At 40.4% G+C, this 22,070-nt stretch overlaps 1 protein-coding gene across 2 annotated transcripts in view; it reads left to right on the top strand.

The window, feature by feature from the left end:
- The first annotated feature begins 6 nt into the window (after positions 1-6).
- RAB22A (RAB22A, member RAS oncogene family) overlaps positions 7-22,070 on the top strand; it is a 58,369-nt gene continuing 36,305 nt past the window's right edge. For both annotated transcript variants that reach the window (XM_034641938.1, XM_034641937.1), the window contains exons 1-2: positions 7-167; positions 1,142-1,221. In XM_034641938.1, coding sequence (XP_034497829.1) covers positions 132-167; positions 1,142-1,221 — 116 coding nt within the window. In that variant the 5' untranslated portion in view covers positions 7-131. The remainder of the gene's footprint in view (positions 168-1,141; positions 1,222-22,070) is intronic.

Genomic DNA, 22,070 nt, shown 5'->3' with positions numbered 1-22,070 from the left:
CGCCGCCTCTGCGCGCCCCGCGGCCGGGGCTGAGCCGTGCGGCGGCGGCGCCGGGGGATGCTCGTGCTGGGCCCGGCCTCTCCCTCCTCAACTTAGGGCGGCGGCGGGCCCGCGCCCCTGGCTCCCGGGCTATGGCGCTGAGGGAGCTCAAAGTGTGTCTGCTGGGGGTGAGTGGCGGCGGGCCGGCCTCGGGAGGGCCGCGGGAGGCCGGGCAGGCCGGGGACCCAAGCGTGCCCAAGTCCTCTGCGCCCCTTCCCCCAGCCTCGGTGCAGGACCTGCCCCGGGACCCTCCCTCCGGCCCCCGGGCCATCCTGCCGACCCTGCCGCCGCGTCCTGAGGGTCCTGCTGGCAGGAGGGACCCTTCCCCCGTCCCTTCCTGGAGCCCAGGGACTCTTCTCGCCCCCAGAGGGTAAAGAGCCTTCTTCCCTCCCTCTCCACTGCATCTAGGTTGAGAGCAGTTCCTAAATAGTTTCCTACTAAGGTTCTAGTGAGAAGTTGGCCAAGTCTTCCAAAGTAAAACCAATGGCAGGTCTTCAGGTTTTACAAGCAGAGTTTGTCTCCTTTCTCGTTTGGAGTTTTTGAACTTGTGGGATACCGTGACACTTCTCGTAGAGTTACTTTTTTGGGATGTTCAAATCAGGAAGCCCCCAAAACTAGTTGGAAGCTTTTGCTTTCTGTCTTGTCAGGGCAACTTTGCTCCTTCAGATCATGCTTAATGAAGTCGATGCTCTTTTGCCTGAATTGCTGCTTTAAAGACTGAAAAGGATTCCAATATCTAGTCTTTCCCCTTCCCAAATAGGGCGGGGCTGTGATTTATCAGGGATTACTCAGAAGTAATTCAAGAGTTCATAGTTTACTTACACATGTTAAAAAAGCGAGTGTGTCACTTCACACTAAGCAGAAACTTTGGGTTTTTCAAAAGGTTCTCGTGTCCTTAAAAACTGCAAAACCCCGTCCTACAGTACATTTTGAAATCTGGTTACTCCCACTGAATGTTTATGAAAACCTTTGTGCCCCTTAACTTCTAAAAATTAGCGTATAAAACCATTTTTCTAAAATCCTGAGCTTAAGGCCCAAAGTAGTTTTCTTTGTCTGCAAGCAGGTAGACTTATTTGTATTCACCCATCTCGTTCTTTTTCAGGATACAGGTGTAGGTAAATCGAGTATCGTGTGGCGGTTCGTGGAAGACAGTTTTGATCCAAACATCAATCCAACCATAGGGTAAGAGATTAAGTTTATTGAATATATGTCTAAAGATGTATTGGAGGTCCTTCCAAAATAAAAGGTGTGTTATGGGAGTGGGGAGGCGTCTCCATTTTAAATTCCAGGGGGTTCACAGATGGTGGTTTCCATTATCTGTGGAAGGACTTGAATGTGTACAGTGAGGATTGGTGTGTTTTAGGAAAGTTATCTTTTGAGGTGTGAGGGGAAAACTTCAAAATAAAAAATACAAATGGAAGTTTTACTTAGTAGAGTATATACTTCAGTCCATAAATATGAACAGCATTCCATCTTAAAATAAAGCAGAAGAAAACAGGTCCTGATACTATTCTTTCAGGCATTCAACTAGAAGATACTTAGATGGTTTTAGTTTCTTCTGAAAAGTAGGAGGTATCTGTCAGACTGGGAGGGGTGGCAAATGGAGATGTGGATGCCCAGGGCAGGGCTGTGGATCGCATCACCGCTGCTACCTGTCTGAACCCTTCTTATACATTCCTGCACTAGTAGTAATAATGAATTAATACATTAATGTTGAAATGTCAGCTTTTTCTGGGTGTCTGATTCTTTGGATAAGTGATTGACTGGCTATAGGTATTTGACTATGAGAAAACTTTTCAGGGTATTTAAATACTGTAATATTAATACTTACCCTGTGAGAAATTGTATTTTATAGGTTTTAATACTATGTTAGGCTTGGAAAATTAAATAGCTGCTATGCTATTTTTATGGCATACCCCCCTTGAAATGGTTTCTGCCATTGAAACAAAAATCCAATTCTGTCTAATACAGAAATATTTTTACAGCATACATACACATTTGAAGGCATGGGGATGAAACCACCACTAACTTTCTGAAATTAAAATGCCTTTTGAGGGGCGCCTGGGTGGCGCAGTCGTTAAGCGTCTGCCTTCGGCTCAGGGTGTGATCCCAGCGTTCTGGGATCGAGCCCCACATCAGGCTCCTCCGCTAGGAACCTGCTTCTTCCTCTCCCACTCCCCCTGCCTGTGTTCCCTGTCTCGCTGGCTGTTTCTGTCAAATAAATAAAATAAAATCTGTAAAAAAAAATTTTTTTAAATGCCTTTTGATATCCTTCAAGAAAGAGCTGGGTATGTGCAAATGTTTAAAACATGACCTCATCTGCCTCAGGGCCTGCCTGCTGCCACCTGCCTGGGAAAGAGAAGTGACAGGAAGTGATAGTAAGTAGTGCTGGTGACTCAGTGAATGACACCTTTCATACCGGGTCAGAGCTGAAAACAGCTCTGAGAGATGCAAACACCACTTTGGTTAAAAGTGCTCTCTNATAAAATCTGTAAAAAAAAATTTTTTTTAAATGCCTTTTGATATCCTTCAAGAAAGAGCTGGGTATGTGCAAATGTTTAAAACATGACCTCATCTGCCTCAGGGCCTGCCTGCTGCCACCTGCCTGGGAAAGAGAAGTGACAGGAAGTGATAGTAAGTAGTGCTGGTGACTCAGTGAATGACACCTTTCATACCGGGTCAGAGCTGAAAACAGCTCTGAGAGATGCAAACACCACTTTGGTTAAAAGTGCTCTCTGAGAGATGGCCAGAGAATAGGGAGGGGTATAGCTCCAGCAGCGGTGACAGTAACAGCCCTGCAGTTCTATCCAGGGTGTCCACGTACCCATTTGCTAGCCCTCCCAATCTGACAGATGCTGCAGTTCCTCACCTTGAGTCCCACTCTTCACCAGGTGGTCTTGGCTCACATTTCACAGGAAAGAGGAAGATGAGGTTTCCCCCCAGTTTCCTTCCACTTTTCCTTGTTTCTTTTTTCTTAACCTCAGCGGATGTGTTCCTCCCTTGTGACCACCTCCTCACATACCTGAGCTATGAAGGGCCCTCCTCAACAGTTCTCCCTTTCTTTCCTTGCCCTGCCTTCTTGTCACAGCCTGCAGACATGTTCCTCTTTTTACCTGCTCTACTAAGACCATACCATTCCCCAACCAGCCATGCCAATGGTGGCACTCTGGAAGAGAAGTCACTCCTTCCTCAACTGCTGCTCCCCCTGCAACCCATTGTCGCCTCCATTCCACCTCCACTGTTCCACTAAGACCACCCTCCCTGTGTACCAGTTTCCATCTCATTGCCAAACCAAGGGCTTTTTCTTCTTTATTCATCCTTTGAGTGCCTTCTATATGCCAGCTGCTAGACTGGGTGCTGGTGATTTAGACCAGGGGTCAGCAAACTGGACGTTTGGTTTGCCTCCTATTTTTATAAATAAAACTTTATCATGGGGCGCCTGGGTGGCACAGTGGTTAAGCGTCTGCCTTCAGCTCAGGGCGTGATCCCAGCGTTCTGGGATCGAGCCCCACATCAGGCTCCTCCGCTATGAGCCTGCTTCTTCCCCTCCCCACTCCCCCTGCTTGTGTTCCCTCTCTCACTGGCTGTCTCTATCTCTGTAGAATAAATAAATAAAATCTTAAAAAAAAAAAAAAACTTTATCAAATCACAGTCACGCACATTGTCTCCACTGCCCTCCAGCTACAGTGGCAGAGCTGAATAGTTGTGACAAATGCCCTCTGGCCCAGAAAGCTGAAAATATATGCTATTTGGCCTTTTTCAGAAAAAGTTGGCCAACCCCTAATTTTAGATAAACTTGGTTCCTGCCCTCATAGATCTTACCTTCAAGGAGGAAAGAAAAACATTCTAAAACTAATGTACAGGAAATGATTTATTTGACCTTTTAATGTGCTGAAAAAAAAAAACATGACTGCTCTGAGAGCATGTAACAGGCGCCTGGCCTAGGCCTAAAGGAATGGCTGATGCCTAAGGGAAACAGTGGAAGTGTAAAGCGCTTGGCAGCCCTGACATTTAAATATTGAAAGATGAGTGGATTATACAGTCTATAATTTAGCTGTGTTGGAAAGAGCATGGTAGTACCTCATTCTGGTTTTAATTTCCATGTCCCAGAGATGGAGGGAGGGCATATGTGCAGAGGGAGACAGGAGGGGCAGAATGGCGAAGTTTCCATTCTCCAAAGAAAGCTCCAATTTAAGTCCAGGCCAGATGATTCTTAGGGCCCATGCTTCCCTCCACCCCGCCCAGTGTGACATATTTGACCATTAGGGAAGACTTAAGAATATAGGAGGACAGGGGAAGGAATGGACACCGAGTTCTGCAGGGGACAAGGCCCAAATCATAGATTGAAAATATGGGCCTGGCCCTAAGAAGAAAGGCTGGAGAAGTTGACTTGAGACTACATTGCACGGGTGAAGCTGAGCTATGGGAGGGATGAGAGCACTGATGGGAAACGTGGGGAGCAGAACACAGCTGGGGAAAACCTGCATGTGCATGTGCTAGACAAGCGTTGCCAGGTGGTAATGGCAGCAGGAGAGGACTTCAAGGGAGTATTATCACGGAGGAAGAGAACTAGGGAAGATAGGAGTTTCGTTCCAATGCACCCTGTGGTAAATTATGCTGGAGCCTCGCCCCATCTCCCGGACGTGGCCCCTGCTGCCTCACCAGCCTCCTGGCCACCCCTCCAACCTATCCTGTTCTACCTCCTCACAGGTCCTGCTGTCCCCCGTGCTACTCACTGCCCTCAATACCACCAACTAGTTAACTTCCACTGTGGAAAAACCGTTCTTAAACTTTTGATTATCGTATCTTTTGAAGAGCAAAGATGTTTAATTTTGATGAAGTTCAGTTTATCAATTATTTTTGTAGTTCTTTTTTGTGTGTGTCCTATACATCGAAAATCACAAAGATTTTTCTCCTATGCTGTCTTTTAGAATTTTTGTAGCTTTATGTTTTACATTTTAGTTTATGACCTATTTCTACTAGCTTTAGTTTACAGTTCGAGAGAATTCAAGGATAATTTTTTTCCATGTGTCAGTTTAGTCATTACAACAACGTTTGTTAATGTTGAATTCTGCATTTATTAAATTACCTTGGTGCCTTTGTCAAAAGTAAACTGATAAATATGTGTGGGTTTATTTCTATTCCATTTATCTGTTTGTGTCTCCTTGTGCTGGTACAATAAACAGTCCTGATTGCTGTAGATTTTTAGAAAGTCTTAAAATCAGGCAGTATGTGGCCTCCCGTTGTATTTATATTTTTCAAATCTGTTTGGCTTTTCTCAGTCCTTTGTGTTTCAGTTTAAATTTTAGAATCACAATGTCCAATTTCTGAAAAAAAAACTGAAATTTTCTTTGGTAATATAGCAGATTTATTGATTAATTTGGGGAGAATTGACAATATTGCATCTTATCCATAAACATGGTATACTTCTGTACTAATTTAGTTTTGATTTCTGTCAACAAAGTTTTTCAGGCTGTGCAGGCTTTCACCTATTTAGTTAAATTTATCCCGAAGTATTTCATGTTTTTTTATGATTAGTAGATGGAATTTTTTTATTCCAATTTTTAATTGTTCCTAATATATAAACTTTATTTTTACGTAGTGGCCTTGTGACTTTCTAGATTCAGTTAGTTCAGGCACCTTTTTCATAGATTCCTTGGGATTTTCTTAGGTGTACAATCATGTCCTATGTAATAAACAGTTTTGCCTCTTCCTTTCCAATCTATATGTCTTTTATTTCTTTTACTTGCCTGGTTGTATTACCTGGGACCTCCAGTACTTTGTTGAGAAATGTTAAGAGCAGACGTCCTTACTTTATTCCCTGTCTTGGGGTGGGAAGCATTAGGTCTTTTAGCATTAAGTTGGATGGCTAGGCTCTAGGATTTTTATAGGTGCCCACTGTCAGGTTGAGAATATTTTCCTCTATCCCTAAATCAGTGAGATATTTCATCAGGAATCATGTTGAATTCTTGTCAGGTAGTTTTGGGTTTGGTTTTGGTTTTCCATCTTTTGAACTGTTCTTAGAATTTTTCTTTTTAATCTTAAAATAGTGAATTACAACAATCTATACTAAAATATTAAATGTGTTCCTAGGATAAATTTCACTTGGTTATTATGCATTATTTAATACATTATTGGGTTTGATTTATTAAAATTTTCCTAAGGATTTTTGCCTCCATGAAGTAGATAATTATTTTGTAGTTTTCTGTAATATCTTTCTCTAGCTTTGGTATCAGGGCCTCATAAAATAAGTCAGGAAGTGTTTTCTCATCTTCTTTTTTGGAAGAGTTTATGTTGAATTGGTATTGTTTCTTAAAGGTTTGGTATGATTCACAAATAAAATGAAGCCATCTGAGCAAGGAGCTTTCTTTGTCAGAAAAATTTTAACTCCAGGTTCAATTTCTTTAATAGATACAGATGTACTCATTTCTTTCCAGGTAAGCTTTGGTAGTTAGTGTCTTTCAGTGAATTTGTCTGTTATATCTATTTTTTTTAATTTATTGGCATAAAATTCATGAATTTTTTAAATTATCCTTTTAATCTCTTTAGGATCTGTCCAGCTATACATTTATTAATTTTAATGATCTTCTCAAAGGACCAGTTTATTTCATTAATATTTTTCTATTTTCTATTTCATTGATTTTTGCTTTTATCTTTGTTCCACTGCCCCCCCCCCAATTTCTTATTTGGGCTTAATTTGTTCTTTAAAGTTTTTTAACTTGAAAGTTTAGAATATTGATTTTTAGGGCCTTTTTTTTCCCTTATATGAGCGTTTAGAACTATAAATTTCCCTCTTAAGTACTGGTTTAAGTGAATCCCACAGATTTTGATACACTGTATTTTCATTTTCATTTAATTCAGAGTATTTATTTCCCTTGTGATTTGTTTTCCTGTTGGTTGTTGAGAAGTATTCTCTTAACCTCCAATTATTCAGGGATTTTCCAGAAATTTTTTGTTATTGATTTCTAGTTTAAATCTGCTCTGGTCAGAGAATGTACTCACTATTATTTCAGACCTCTTACATTTGACGTTTGTTTCATGGCTTCGAATATGGTCTTCATGAATGTTCCATGTATATGAGAAAAGAATGTGTTCTATAAATGTTAAATTAGGCAGCTTGGTTAATAGCACTTGTTCGTGTCTTCTGTACCTTTACTGATTTTTTCCCCTCTCATATGCAGTGACAGGAATGTTTGAAATTCAGCCCTAATTGAGAATTTGTCTATTTCTCTTTTGTAGTTTGATCAATTTTTGTTCATGTACTTTGAACCCCTATTATTGAGTGTTTCTACGTGTAGCATTGTTATTTTTCTTGATAACTTGACCCCCTCACCATCACGAAATGCTTTTTTCCCTGGTAACAGCCCTGATTCTGATTTCTACTTTGTCTCCTGTTAATACAGGCTCTTGGCTCTCTGTTGATTAGTGTTTGCATATCTTTTCCCATCCATTTACATTAAACCTATTTATATCAATGTATTTGAAGGAGGTTTCTTGTAGACAGCATTATGGGTCCTGCTTTTATACTTAATCTTGACAGTCCCTGCTTTTAAATTGGAGTGTTGAGACCTTTGCTGTCCAGCACATTTGCCAAAGCCACATGTGGCTATTCAAATTTAAGTTAAAAGTAAAAATTCAGTTCCTCAGTCACATTATCTTTCAGTCCTCCTCACAGAAAGCTATGTTGCGTAATCGTGATTTAAACCATTTTTATTTATTACAGCTATCAATATGGTTTGGCTTAAATCTACCATCTTGCTATATTTTCCTATTTGGCCCATGTTAATGATTCCATTTCATCTTCACTGTTGGCTTGTTAGCTCCATTTCTTTGTTTTATTATTGTAATGGTTGCACTAGGATTTACAGTATACTTCTTTTTCAGTCTACTTTCAAATAATATACAATTTCACATATGGTATAAGAACCTTATGAGAGTGTGGTTTCATTTTCCCTCTCGTCCTTTGTGCTATTAATGTCATGTTTTACTCCTGCATCTTATAAGATTCATAATACACTTCTTTTTTTTTTTGGCCTTAGTCATTGGTCCTTTAAAGAAACTATTGGTCTTTTTTTCTGGGTTCTTGTGCCAGTGTCACAGTTTGTTAACTTCTGTATATTTGTAATAAGTCTTAATGTACAATGATGTGTCTTCTGTGTTATTCTTTAAGAATGTCTTGGCTTACATTTCCATATAAACATTAAAAATCATCTTGTCCATTTTCACGATCCCAAAACACCAATCTCTACTGATTCTGATTGGCATTCCACTGAAGTTATAGATTGGTTTGGAAAGAAATGACAGCTTTATGATACTGAATTTTCTAATATATGAACATTGATTATTCTTCCATTTATTAGACAAGCTTGTTTATTTTCTCTCAGTATTTTTTTCTACTTCTCTGTGTAGTGAACTTGCACATTTTTCATTAGATTTATACTAAGGGGTTTGATGTTTCAAAGCAATTTTGTGCTCTTAATATCCTATGTGGTATTGTTTTGAAATGTATTTCTCATCCTAAACTTTTTATTTCTTTTATTATTGAATTGAGTCAGATCTCCAGTACAGTGTTGAAGAAATGTGGTTCTGGGTATTCTTACCTTACTCTGATCTTAGTGTGAAAGCTTTCACTGTCATACCATTAAATTAAATGTTTGCTGTAGGTTTTTTGAACATATCCCTTATCACATTACAGAGTGTCCTTCTTTGCTGGAATTTTTTTTTTGCATGAATAAGTGTAGGATTTATCAAAAGATTTTACATCTACTGGGTTAGTCATGTAATTATTCTCTTTTATGCTGTTAATATGGTAAATTACACTTGAATTTTCATGGAAGAAACCCGCTTAGATCATGACATATTCTTTTAGTAATCACTGGTTTTAGTTTGCTGTTTTTTTAGGATTTTTGTGTATGTTTATAAGTAAGATTGTCATGTAATAATCCCTTTTGTAATGTATATGTCAAGTTTGGTGTTGGGTTTTGCTTCCCTTATAAAATGAGTTGGGAAACTCTTCCAGGGAAGAGATTGTATAAAATTGCTCTTATTTCTTAAGTGATTAGTAAAATTCATCAGTAATGCCATCTGAGCTTCAAATTGTCCTTGTGGAACGGAGGTTAAGGAGTCCATTTCTTTTCATAGGTGTAAGATTATTCATTTACAGATTTTCTATTTCTTCTTGTATTGTTTTTGATAGATTGTGGGGTTTTGTGGGGTTTTTTTTTAAGGTTTTTGGCTATTTCATATACTTTTTTCATTTGTGTAAAGATAAGATTCTAAACTGATATACCTTTTGCATTTCTGACATTAGTTTTGCCTCTCTTCACCTCTACAGTATGTCTACTTTCCAATTCATTAATTTCTGCTCCTGTCTTGATTGTCTCTGTCCTGTTCGATGTGCTGTTCTTTTCTAACTTCTTGAGATAGATGATTATATCATTGATTTTCAGTCTGTTATTTTCACTTGTATTCCTTATATTTTAAAACCTTAACCATGGCTCTTGCTGATTCCAACAGATTTTTTATGTCATAATTTCATTATCATTCATTTCAAAATGTTTTCCACTTTCTATTAGGATTACATCCTTGATCCAGGTGTCATTTAGATGTGTGTTTCTCAGTTTTCAAATATAAGGAGGTTTCCGAGTTAACTTTTTGTTAATGATTACCGTCATAATTGTATCGAGGTGAGAAAACGTATTTTGCATGATTTAAATCCATTAAAATATGGTACCGTGTACTATGTGGCACAGCATATGTCAGTTTTGGTAAATATTCCATACGTGTTTGAAAAGTTTTTGTATGCTGTGCACCTGTTTCATGAATGGAATTAGGTCAAGTTTAGTGATCACGTTGTTCATTCTTTCTGTTACCCGTTAGTTCTTTTGGTCTGCCTGAATCCATCAGTTACTGAGAGAAGTGGGTTGGAATCCCCACCATGGTTATTTATTAGACTACCCTTTCGTTCAGTTTTGTTTTATCAATGCTACAGGCACATGAAGTACCTACAAATTTAGAAATTTATATCTTACTAATAACGCAAACCTTCTAGCATTCTGAATGTACTCTAAGTTCTAGGGTACATTTTGCCTCGAAGTCTGATTTGTCTATTATTTTTTTTTAATTTTTTTTTTAAGATTTTTTATTTATTTATTTGACAGAGATAGAGACAGCCAGCGAGAGAGGGAACACAAGCAGGGGGAGTGAGAGAGGGAGAAGCAGGCTCATAGAGGAGGAGCCTGACGTGGGGCTCGATCCCACAACGCCGGGATCACGCCCTGAGCCGAAGGCAGATGCTTAACTGCTGTGCCACCCAGGCGCCCCTGATTTGTCTATTATTAATACAACACTGTTTCCTTTGGTTGGTATTCGCGCGGTGCATATTTTCTCATCCTTTTGTTTTTCAACCCTTCTATATCTTTATATTTAAGGTGGGGCTCTTGTAAGCAACTTATGATTAGATTCTGGTAAAGTATACTCCATATAACCAACACCCTAATTAAAATCCAGAAATTTCCATCACCTCAGAAAGTTCCTTCAATGAGTCCCACTTCCCATAAGCAACCGCCGTGGTGATCTCAGTCACTATGGATTAATTTGCCTGTTCTTGAATTTCACATAAATGAAATAAATGGTATCTAGTTTCTTCTCCATAAAACAATGTTTTGGAGTTTCAGCCATGTTGTTGCGTGTGCTATAGTTCCCCCTTTCCCCCCGTTTTTTAATTGGTGAATAAGGTCCTCTCGTATGAAGAGATCACAATTTCTCTCTTCTGGTTATGGATATCCAGGTCATTTTCAGGTTTTGGCTATTGTGAATATAGATACTGTGAACATTCTTTTATAAGTCAAGTGGATATATAATTTCATAAGTTTTCAGACAGCTGTCCAAAATAGTTGTTATCATTTTACCCTCCTACTATGATGTGTAGAATTCCAGTTGCTCTACATTCTCACCAATTTTTGTCTGTCTTTTTGACTTTACTTGTCCTAGTGGATACAAAATTATCTCATTGTACTTTTAATCTGCATTTCCCAGATTACTGATAATGTTAAGAGTCTTTGCATGTGCGGGGCACCTGGGTGGCACAGCGGTTAAGCGTCTGCCTTCGGCTCAGGGCGTGGTCCCGGCATTGTGGGATCGAGCCCCGCGTCAGGCTCCTCCGCTGTGAGCCTGCTTCTTCCTCTCCCACTCCCTCTGCTTGTGTTCCCTCTCTCGCTGGCTGTGTCTATCTCTGTCAAATAAATAAATAAAATCTTTAAAAAAAAAAAAAAAGAATCTTTGCATGTGCTTTTTTGTCACTCATATTTTTCATGAAGTCACTCTTCAAGTCTTTTGCCCATTTTCATTTGGAGTTCATCTTATTTTTTAAAGATTTGTAGAAATTCTTGATAGTACCACTGTACAACAAATTCAGCTCTTTTGTCAGGTATATTTACCACATATATTTTCTTCCATTCCTTGGTTTGCCTTTTCATTTCCTTAATGATGTCTTCTGACGAACAGAAGTTTTTATTTTATTGAAGTCCGTGTTGTCAGTTTTGTCTTTTTTGATTCATGGTTTTTTGGTCCCCTCTGAGAAAGCTCTGCCTGTCCCAGAGTCTCCACAACATTCTTCTATATTTCTTTCATAGTTTTAGCTTTCCATTTAGTTCTTTGATCTATCTCAAATTAATTTTTCTGTATTGAGTGAGACATAGGTAAGGTGTGTTATGTTCCCATGTGATTATGCAGTTGTCCCATCATCATTTGTTGAAAGACTTTCTTTTCCACACTGAATAGCCTGCCTCAGTCAAAAATTATAATATTGAAAAAAATTACAATATCGAGTCTTCTGGGCTGTGCACTAGAATTGTCTCTACGCTTACTTCAGCCTCCTTTAACAGCTCTCTTCATTGTTTCATGGGTTTAAGTGGGGGAGTCTTAAGAGTATTTCTGTTAAATTTTTTTAATGTTAATGTTTTTTAAACTACTGTTAATGGAATTGTATTTTTTCATTTTATTTACAACTGTGTGTTACCTGTCTGTAGAAATACAGACTTTTTTTTATATATTTTTATATATAATTTATATATATTATTTATGTATTGACCTTATACTCTTTAATCCTATTTAAACTCATTTATTCTAGGAGTTATGTTCTGGATTCCTTGGGATTTTTTACATACATCATTATGTTGTCTGAAAGGAAAGACAGTGCACATCCTTTCCTTTTAGTTTTTTTCTGTACCTTGCTGCACAGGCTAGGATTTCCTGTACCGTATTTAATAAAGTAATGACCAACACCCTTTGACTTTTTACAGTCTTACTGGAAAGTCATTCAACATTATGCTGTTAAGTTTGTAGGTTGTCCATTATTAAGATGAAGATGTTTCCTTTCCTTCTATTTATAGTTTGCTGAGAGTTTTTATTAAGAATGGGTCTTGAAGGGGGTGCCTGGATACTGCAGTCGTTAGGCGTCTGCCTTTGGCTCAGGGCGTGATCCCGGTGTTCCGAGATCGAGTCCCACATCGGACTCCTCCGCTGGGAGCCTGCTTCTTCCTCTCCCACTCCCCCTGCTTGTGTTCCCTCTCTCGCTGGCTATCTATCTCTGTCAAATAAATAAAAAATCTTAAAAAAAAAAAAAAAGAATGGATCTTGAATTTTATCTGAACATTTTTCTGCATCTTTTTTTTTTTTTTATTTTTTTTTATTTTAGAGAAAGAGCACGGGTGCAGGGTGGTTTGATGGCCAGAGGGAGAGAGAATCTCAAGCACACTCCAGTGTGAGCACAGAACCCAACACGGGGCTCCATCTCACGACCCTGAGATTATGACCTGAGCCGAAACCAAGAGTCAGACACTCAAACAACTACGCCACCCAGGCATCCCTTACTGCATCTATTTAGATGATAACCTGGTTTCCTCTTTTTTTCTATTAATGTGGTAGATAATTGTATTAGTTATATATTGTTAAGTAAGAAATTATCCCAGTGCTTAGCCTCTGGCAACAATAAACACTCTCCACTCTGTCTGTGGACCAGGATCAAGTGGCTTAGCTGGTAATGGTCCTCCACCCGGCTCTCACGGTGCAGCCAGGATGTCAGTTGGGGCTGCAGTCAAGTGAAGGCTTGGCTGGGGCTGAAGGATCTGCTTCCGGGATGGCACACTCACATGGCTGTTGGCTGGAGGCCTCAGTTCCTCAGATCTTTACCATGTGAGCCTCTCCATAGGGCCGCTTGGGTGTCCTCACACGGCAGCTAACTTTCCCCGGGGCAAGCAATCCAAGAGCAGGGACGAGTCTCCAGTATCTTCTGTGATGTATGTAGGAGTCACCTACCAAGGCTTTTGATCAGCAGAGGGGGTGATAGAGGTAGCCATCTCAAATGCACAGCGTGTAGCATGAACCTCCACTCCTGGAGGGAGGCGTGTCAGAGGACAAGAAAGTGAGCACAGTTTGTAGCCACCGCAAATGCGTTAAGTGAACTTCAAAAGTATAATCATCCTTGGTGGATCCAGTCATGAGTCAACATCAGAGAAACTCAAACTGAGAGTAACATTTTACAAAACAACAAGCCTGTCATCTTCAAAAGTCGAAAAATTCGAGGAAAGACTAAGAAACTGATCCAGATTAAAGGAGACTAAAGAGTCATGACAACTAAATACAGCATGTGATTTTGAACTGGATATTTTACCAAAAAGGCTATCACTGAACAATTGGCGAAACTCAAATGGGTTCTGAGAAAGACATGGTAGTACTCTGTCAGTGTTAATTTCATGATTTTTATGATCTTGGTCTGCTCATGTAGGAGAATATTCTGGCTGTTAGGAAATGTCCACTAACCTTCAGAGGTAATGAGCTAGCTTTTTGTCACATGGTTCAGGATAAATAAATTCTGTGCTTTTAAGTTTTCTCTAAATTGGAGGCTGTTTTAAAAAAAATTTTTTTTAATGATAATTAGTACAAAGAAGGGCATTACGAAACAACTGGCTTTTTTCTCTAATGTCATTAAAAGACAACTGACTATTTGGTGTAAAACATGGTAATATTGTATTGTTGGTGCCTTCTTCACCTTCCTCGGGCTCTGAGAGCCCAGGCCACCTGACTCTCCCTAAATGGGGGCACCTCACTTTGGCCAACCTTTGATACCTCCCTCTGGGCCACTCTACTTCTCCACCTGAATGGCCCACCAAGTAGCAGCTTTGAGGGTAAGTAATTATTCACCGCAGGAAAACAAGGAGGAAGAACAAAAATAATTTCTTTTTATTTTACTACATAATATTATACCCATTGCTCTTCATTCCCTCCTGTAGAAGTGAGTTTTCACTGGATGTCATTTCCCTTTGGCCTAAAGAACTTTCATAGTGTTTCATGTATTCCGAGCTACTGGTGGCAGATTCCCTCAATTTTTTATCAGAAAATATCATGTCTGTACAGCATTCTTACATCTGAAAGTTATTTTTGCTGGAGAACAGATTTCTGGGCTGATTGTTGTTGTCATCATACACCATAATGATTTGATATGTGTGCATATTGTGAAATAATCACTACAATAAGTTTAGTAACACCCATCACCACACATAGCTACAAAAGCTTTTTTCCTTGAGATGAGAACTTTTCAGTTACTCGATGAGCAACTTTCAAATACGTGAGAGAGTGTTAGTAATTATAGTACCATGTCGCACATTATATAGTCGAAATGGGTTAGAGAGGTCAGAAGGTACAAATTCCCAGTTTAAGTCCTGGGGATTTCATGTACAAGCTTTTCTTTCAGGATTTTAAATATGTTATTCCATTATATTCTGGCCTCATGGTTTCTCCTGAGGGGCCTGTAGTCGTGCCTTAGTATTGTTACCGTATATGTGATGAATCTTTTTATTTGGCTGCTTTTAAGATTTGCTGTATTTTGGGGCACCTGGGTGGTGCAGTCAGTTAAGCATCCGACTCTTGGTTTCCGCTCAGGTCATGATCTCATAATCGTGGGATTGAGCCCCACATCAGGCTGTGTGCTCAACAGGGAGTCTGCTTGAGATTTTTTTCCCCCCTTTTCCCTCCCCCTCTGCTCCTCCCTCTACTTGCACATGCTCTCTCTTCCTCCCTCCCTCCCTCCTTGTTTTTCTTTCTCTAAAATAAATAAAATCTTTTTTTAAAAAAAGGTCCATCTTTTCAGCAATTTGCTCTAATAGCTAGGTGCGTAATGTACTCTAGGATCAATGGATCAGAGTTTCTTGGATCAGAAAATTGATTATTTGGGGCATATCAGCCATTATTTCTTCCAATGTTTCATCTACCTCATTCTTTCCCTCTGCCTATGGGATTCCAATTGTACATATATTAAACTCTTAGATACCATCTAACAGATAACTGAATCCTGGGGTTTCTGGGGAGAGGGGTTTCCATCTTTTCCCCTCTGTTCTTAGGATCATGTTTTTTCTGTTGATCTGTCTTTAAGTTCAATTGCTCCTTTCTTCTGTCTTTTAAGTACATCTAGTGTGTTTTTTTCACTCAGATACTATCCTTAATTCTAGAATTTCGTATGATTCCTTTTTTATATTTCACATGCTTCAATTCCCCATCTGTTCATTCAATATGACTCTTTTTCTTTAAGTCCTGATTATATTTATAATAGCTTCTTTTAAAACGTATGTCTGCTGATGCCAACATCTGGATCAGCTCTGGATCTATTGCTGTTTACTCTTTTCCTCTTGACCTTGGGTCGCGTTTCTTTGCCTACGTGGTATTTTTTATTGTGCGCTGGATCCTACAGAAGATAGGTTGCAGAGATTTTAGATTCTCTTATCTTCTGTTGAGGAGTGTTGAGTTTTGTTTTAGCAGAAAGTTAAATTAGGAAGCTTGCTTTTACACTTTGTTAAGATGTTCTGTTGGAGTGTTGCCATTGGCCTCGTGGCACATCCTTATTCCCAGGGTATTGTCTTTACTTCTAAGGTGTTGTCTCTGGATTTTCATTCAGGGTGTTCCCTGGGCCCCTGTCAGCTGGCAAGGTTCAGACCTCTGACTCTTTCCTGAAGTTGGCAGCAACTAAAATCTCTGCCCAGCGTTTTTTTCAGCCTGCAGTTGTTGCTCTCCTTGGCATCTCCCCGTACGTGTGCAGGTTAGGGGTCAGCGTGGATTCGAGATGAGTGTGTGGATGGATCGAAGGCTCCCCCTCTGCAGCTCTTTCCCTCCCTGGACTCCCCGCTCTGTTTCCAGCCACACGGGTAGCCTTGCATGTCGTCCTCCAGCCAGGAGCACGGGCTTTCCTCTTGACCAGTTCATGAGGGTGATTCCAGCACGGGCTACCACCACCACAACTGCACTCAGAGCTCCCAACTTGACTTTCATTGGAGTGTTTATTTTGCGTTTCATATAATTACTGATATCTTTATGTTTAAACCTACGGTTTTACACTTTGTTTCTTATTTACCCTGTCCTGCATTCTTTTAGATTGAATTTTGTTTGTAATGCTGTGTTTCTCCCTGTTGTTATCTTGGTAATTATACATTCTTTTATTATTCTTTAAGTGTTTACTCTAGAAATTACCTTATGCATCCTCGACATATTCGAGTCTAATATAAATTGCTTTTACCACATTCCAACAATGCAAGGTTCTCAAATCTAATTTCTCTGCTTCCTGCCTTTTAGGCTCTTACAGTATATTTTAATTCTAGATCTCACAGGACATTTATTATTGTTACACAGTGAACATTCCTGTTGATTTCCACCATATGTTTACTCTCTCCAGTGCTTTACATTCCTGCCTGCATTTCTCACCTTCCTTCTGGGATAATTTACCTGGTTCTAAAGCACACCATTTTGTATTTCCTTTAGTATATGCTTCTGGTGCAGGGTTGTCTATCTGAAAATGTCTTAATTTTATCTTTTTTATTATTGAGCTTTTATTTACTTGCAGTAAAATGTGTAGCTCTGTGAATGTTTACCTTGTGCTCATTTCCGTGCCATCAAGACCCAGAACACCTCCATTCCCTCAGAGAGCCACCTGCCTCGTGCATCTGCCCTGCCTCACTGGCCTAACCACCATTCTGACTTTGGTCACAGAGAGTACATGTGTGTTTAAACTTCATATACCTGGGTCACATTGTATGTGCTCATTTTTGCTGCCTTCCTTTGCTCGGAACAGTTACTGAGATTTATCCATGATTTTGCATTTATCAGTAGCTTGTTCCTTCTTACTGTTGACTAGCATTCTATTGCGAGAATATGCCGCCATTCGTTTATCCAGTCTCCTGTTGCCGGACATTTAAACGGAGTCCGGTTTTGAGCTCTTATAAATACAGATGCTCTGCATATTCATATACAGGTCTTTTTGTGGACATACACGTGTGTGACTCTTGAGTATATACCTGAGCGTAGAATTTCTGGTTAATAGGCATATTTGTTACTCATCTTTGCTTAACAGATTACCCTTAGATTTAGCAGCTTTAAAACAGTGAACATGTATTATCTCTCACAGTTTTTAGGCGTCAGGAATTCAGGAGCAGCTTAGGGGGGTGATTCTGGCTCTTGCCATCTAGACCTCTCCACAGGACTGCTTGCGTGTCCTCACAACATGAGAGCCGTCATCCTCAGAATGAGGAGTCCCTAAGAACCCAAGATAGAAGCCACTGTGTCTTTATGACCTCACCTGTCATTTCCATAATGTCCTCTTGGTTACACAGATCAGCCCTGTTCACTGTGGGAGTGGACTGCACAAGGACATCAGGGCCAGCAGTGAGGACCCTTGGGGCCGTCTTGGATGCTGGCTACCAGAATAGGTTTAAAAGCAAGTTTAGGGGCGCCTGGGTGGCTCAGTCAGTTAAGCCGCCTGCCTTCTGCTCAGGTCATGATCTGGGAGTCCTGGGATCAAGCCCTGCGTCGAGCTCCCTCCTCAGTGGGGAGTCTGCTTCTCCCTCTCCCGCTGCTCCTCCCCCGGCTCGTGCTCTCTCCCTCTCTCTCTCGCTCTCTCTCCCTCAAATAAATAAAATATTTTTGAAAACCAAATAAATAAATAAAAGCATGTTTAAGTGTTTAAGAAACCATTGTCTTCCTAAGGGGTCGCACGCGCTCCTCCCTCCCCACCGGCAGTAGGAGAGAGATGCGTGCTGCACACCCTCACCCACAGTTGTTTTTAATTTTATCAGGTCGTAATCGTGTGAGGTTTGTTTGCACTGAGTACAGAATTCTTGGTTTTCAGTTACTGTCTTTCAGACCTTTGAAAATATGCGCGCATGTTCTTAGAGCCCCTCTGCTTTCATTGACTCCGGTCAGTCTTGTTCCTCTCTTGATGCGATGTGTCATTTTCCTCCTCCAAGCGCCTTCAGACTTTCCTTTCTTCTTTGGGTTTCAGCAGTCTTACTTTGATGTTCCAGGTGAGGTTTTCATTGTATTTATCCTGCTTGGGTTCATAGTATTTCTGGAACCTGTGGTTTGATGTCTTTCAAGTTGGAAAATTCTCCACCATTATCTCTTCAATCTTGCTTTTGTTCCGTTTTCCCTGGCGCTCCCAACCTGCCGTGAGGCAGTGCGAAAGGTTTTCATTTCTGTGTATCTCCTACTCCTCTCTATTTCCCATCGTTTTTTTTCTCATGCTTCAGTCTAGGTGTTTTTTCTAGTCCCTCATCCAGTTCATTAATCATTTTCTTCATCTAATTTTAATCTGACTTTAAACCTATTTAAAGAACCAATCAAGAAAGTTCTTGATTTCTGTTATTATTTTCCCAAAGTTCTAGTATATCCATTAAATTTTGTTTTAGTTTCCTTTTCTCTGCTGAAATTGCTAGTCTGGGGTTTTGTTTTTGTTTTTAATTTATTTTAAGTCATCTCTGCGCCCAGCGTGGGGCTCAAACTCACGACCCCGAGATCAAGAGTCATGTGCTTTACCAACTGAACCAGCCAGGCGCCCCTGGATTTTTGTATGAGGCATAGTTATTTTCAAGTCTTTTCTTCCCCTCCCAACCCCCAAGTTCATTTTTAATGACAAAAGCACAGTGGAAAGTGGATGATTATTGGAGTTGGTCAATGGATTCTACTTTTGTGAGTGAAAATTCTCATGATAAAAGTTAAAGATGTCTGATAATGAATCCATTCTCCAAATGACCTGTGTTTCTCTTCATTGTCTGTCTTTTGTCTTGATTGTTGATCGCAGTGACTTATCCCCTTGTATGCATAGCATTTTTAAAAAGATTTTTATTTATTTATTCAAGAGAGACAGAAAGAGAGGGAGGCAGAGGCAGATGGAGAAGCAGGCTCCCCACAGAGCAGGGACCCTGATGCAGGACTCGATCCCAGGACTCTGGGGTCATGACCCAAACCTAAGGCAGACACTTAACCAACTGAGCCACCCAGGTGCCCTTGCATAGCATTTTTTAAATTGCATTCCAGCTATTGTTTAATTAAAGTTTTATGAATAATTTGAGGCTCTCAATCAGGGTCAGCAAACCTATGACCCAGGAGCCAAATCTAGTCCCACCCGTTCCTTGGCATACTGTTTCCGGCTGCTTTCATGCTACAGCAGCCAAAGTGACAAGAGACCAGGGCATGCAGAACTGAAAACATCTGCTGTGTGCCCCTTTTACAGAGTTTGCCAGATCTTGCTGTCAGACACCCGAATCCAGTCCACTACCACTCTGATTTCTTATCACTCATGGGACAAATCCAAATGGTCATTTTTAGTTTTGGTGTGTGTCCACGCCGGCAGTCCCTACTATGTATGGCCTTCAGCCGCCTTCACCCCAAGCCTGGGGCTCTGGGCCTGGGTGATTGCTTACACTCTCACAGCCTCTGCACTTGTCCGTTGTCTTCTGTTTTCATGCACAATTCCAACCGCTGAGCATGCTTACTGCAGAATATACCTGCTGATTTCCAGCTCATCTAATGTAGAAGATGTCAGTCACATTGTTTTCTCCTTAGGGAAGCTCTCTCTGAACCGCATAACTTTATTCTCTGTTTTGCCAGCTTGCCACCTGGAACAGTGCTCCTGCCTGATTTGACAGGTGTTTGCCTGGGCCGTGCCTTAACCTGAGTTCTTTACGGCTTTGTTTCTCAGGCCTCATATGGATTGGCCCTCTGGGGGTGTTTTTGAGGGAATGACAGGAAAGATGGCTTACTCCACTCATCCAGGGATGTTTCCTCTTCGTTCTAGAGTTCATCCATTGCTGTTCATGGTGGAACCTGGCTCTCTGAATTGAGCCCTTCTTTTCCTCTCTATCCAAAGTCTTAATCTACTCTGGTTTCTTCCATTCATCCTAGACCCATGACTTCCAACTGAAAAGCATTCTGAGGTTTGGATCTGCGTTCATTCGTTAGCCTTTTAGGAAACGGTACCTGTTATCTTCTCTTTCATTGTCCATCCCATCAGACCTCAAATCCAGGAGGCATCCTTGAATCCTCCCTCATCTTCACACTTCACTTAATCCGTATGCAAGTCTTGTTTGTTCCTGTTCTTAAAACCAGCTCACATCCTTCCACTACTCTCTAAATAGTCTTATTTTGAGAATATCAATTGCATCATGTTATTTTTCTTTAAAAATCTTTAATGGCTTCCTGTTGCCCTGAGAATAATAACCAGAAGCTTTACTGTGATTTTTTTTCCTTTGAATATACAGTTTTATTTAACTTGCTATAATTTTTTAAATGTTTTTTTTATTATATTATGTTAGTCACCATACAGTACATCCCTGGTTTCCAATGTAAAGTTCGATAATTCATTAGTTGCGTATAACACCCAGCGCACCATGCAATACGTGCACTCCTTACTACCCATCACCGGTCTTTCCCATTCCCCCACCCACCTCCCCTCTGAAGCCCTCAGTTTGTTTCTCAGAGTCCATAGTCTCTCATGCTTCATTCCCCCTTCTGATTACCCCCCCCTTTCTTTATCCCTTTCTTCCCCTACCCATCTTCCTAGTTCTTATGTTCCATAGATGAGAGAAATCATATGATAATTGTCTTTCTCTGCTTGACTTATTGCACTTAGCATTATCTCCTCCAGTGTCGTCCATGTTGCAGCAAATTGAGAACTCATTCTTTCTGATGGCTGAGTAATATTCCATTGTATATATGGACCACAGCTTCTTAATCCAGTCATCTGTTGAAGGGCATCTCGGCTCCTTCCATGATTTGGCTATTGTGGACAATGCAGCTATGAACATTGGGGTGCATATGGCCCTTCTCTTTACTACGTCTGTATCTTTGGGGTAAACACCCAGTAGTGCAATGGCTGGGTCATAGGGTAGTTCAATTTTTAACTTTTTAAGGGACCTCCACACTGTTTTCCAGAGTGGCTGTACCAACTTGCATTCCCACCAACAATGTAGGAGGGATCCCCTTTCTCCACATCCTCTCCAACAATTGTTGTTTCTTNGCATGGTCGGATCTCCTCACCCATTAGGGTTTATCCGAGAGGTTTTTCCTACCACCCTATCTCAAATTACCACTTCAGTCACTGTCAGCACACAATGGTTTGATGTCTTCACACTAAGTATTAAAATCTAGAATAATGTGTCTCTTTACCTGTTTATTGTCTGCTCCCACCACTGCACTGTAAGTTCTATGAGAGGAGGAAGCTCATCTGAAAGTATCACCAAGTGATATCCCCCATGCCCAGCCCATAGTACTCACTCAANACATATAGCCCTTCTCTTCACTACTTCTGTATCTTTGGGGTAAATACCCAGTTTCACTGTGATTTTTATCACTTTTTCCTCTCATAGTGTAGTAAACGGCAGCTGTGGCCCTTTCCAAACACCTGTTCTCTCCTACCTCGGGGCCTTTGCACTTCCTGTTTCCTCTTTTTGAAATGTTTTCTTCTTTCCCAGTATTCGCATGGTCGGATCTCCTCACCCATTAGGGTTTATCCGAGAGGTTTTTCCTACCACCCTATCTCAAATTACCACTTCAGTCACTGTCAGCACACAATGGTTTGATGTCTTCACACTAAGTATTAAAATCTAGAATAATGTGTCTCTTTACCTGTTTATTGTCTGCTCCCACCACTGCACTGTAAGTTCTATGAGAGGAGGAAGCTCATCTGAAAGTATCACCAAGTGATATCCCCC

This window comes from Ailuropoda melanoleuca, chromosome 13 (genome assembly GCF_002007445.2).
Source record: "Ailuropoda melanoleuca isolate Jingjing chromosome 13, ASM200744v2, whole genome shotgun sequence".
Taxonomy (NCBI): domain Eukaryota; kingdom Metazoa; phylum Chordata; class Mammalia; order Carnivora; family Ursidae; genus Ailuropoda; species Ailuropoda melanoleuca.
The sequence above is the reverse complement of the archived record's forward strand: the minus strand, read 5'-3'. Positions and strand labels throughout refer to the sequence as shown.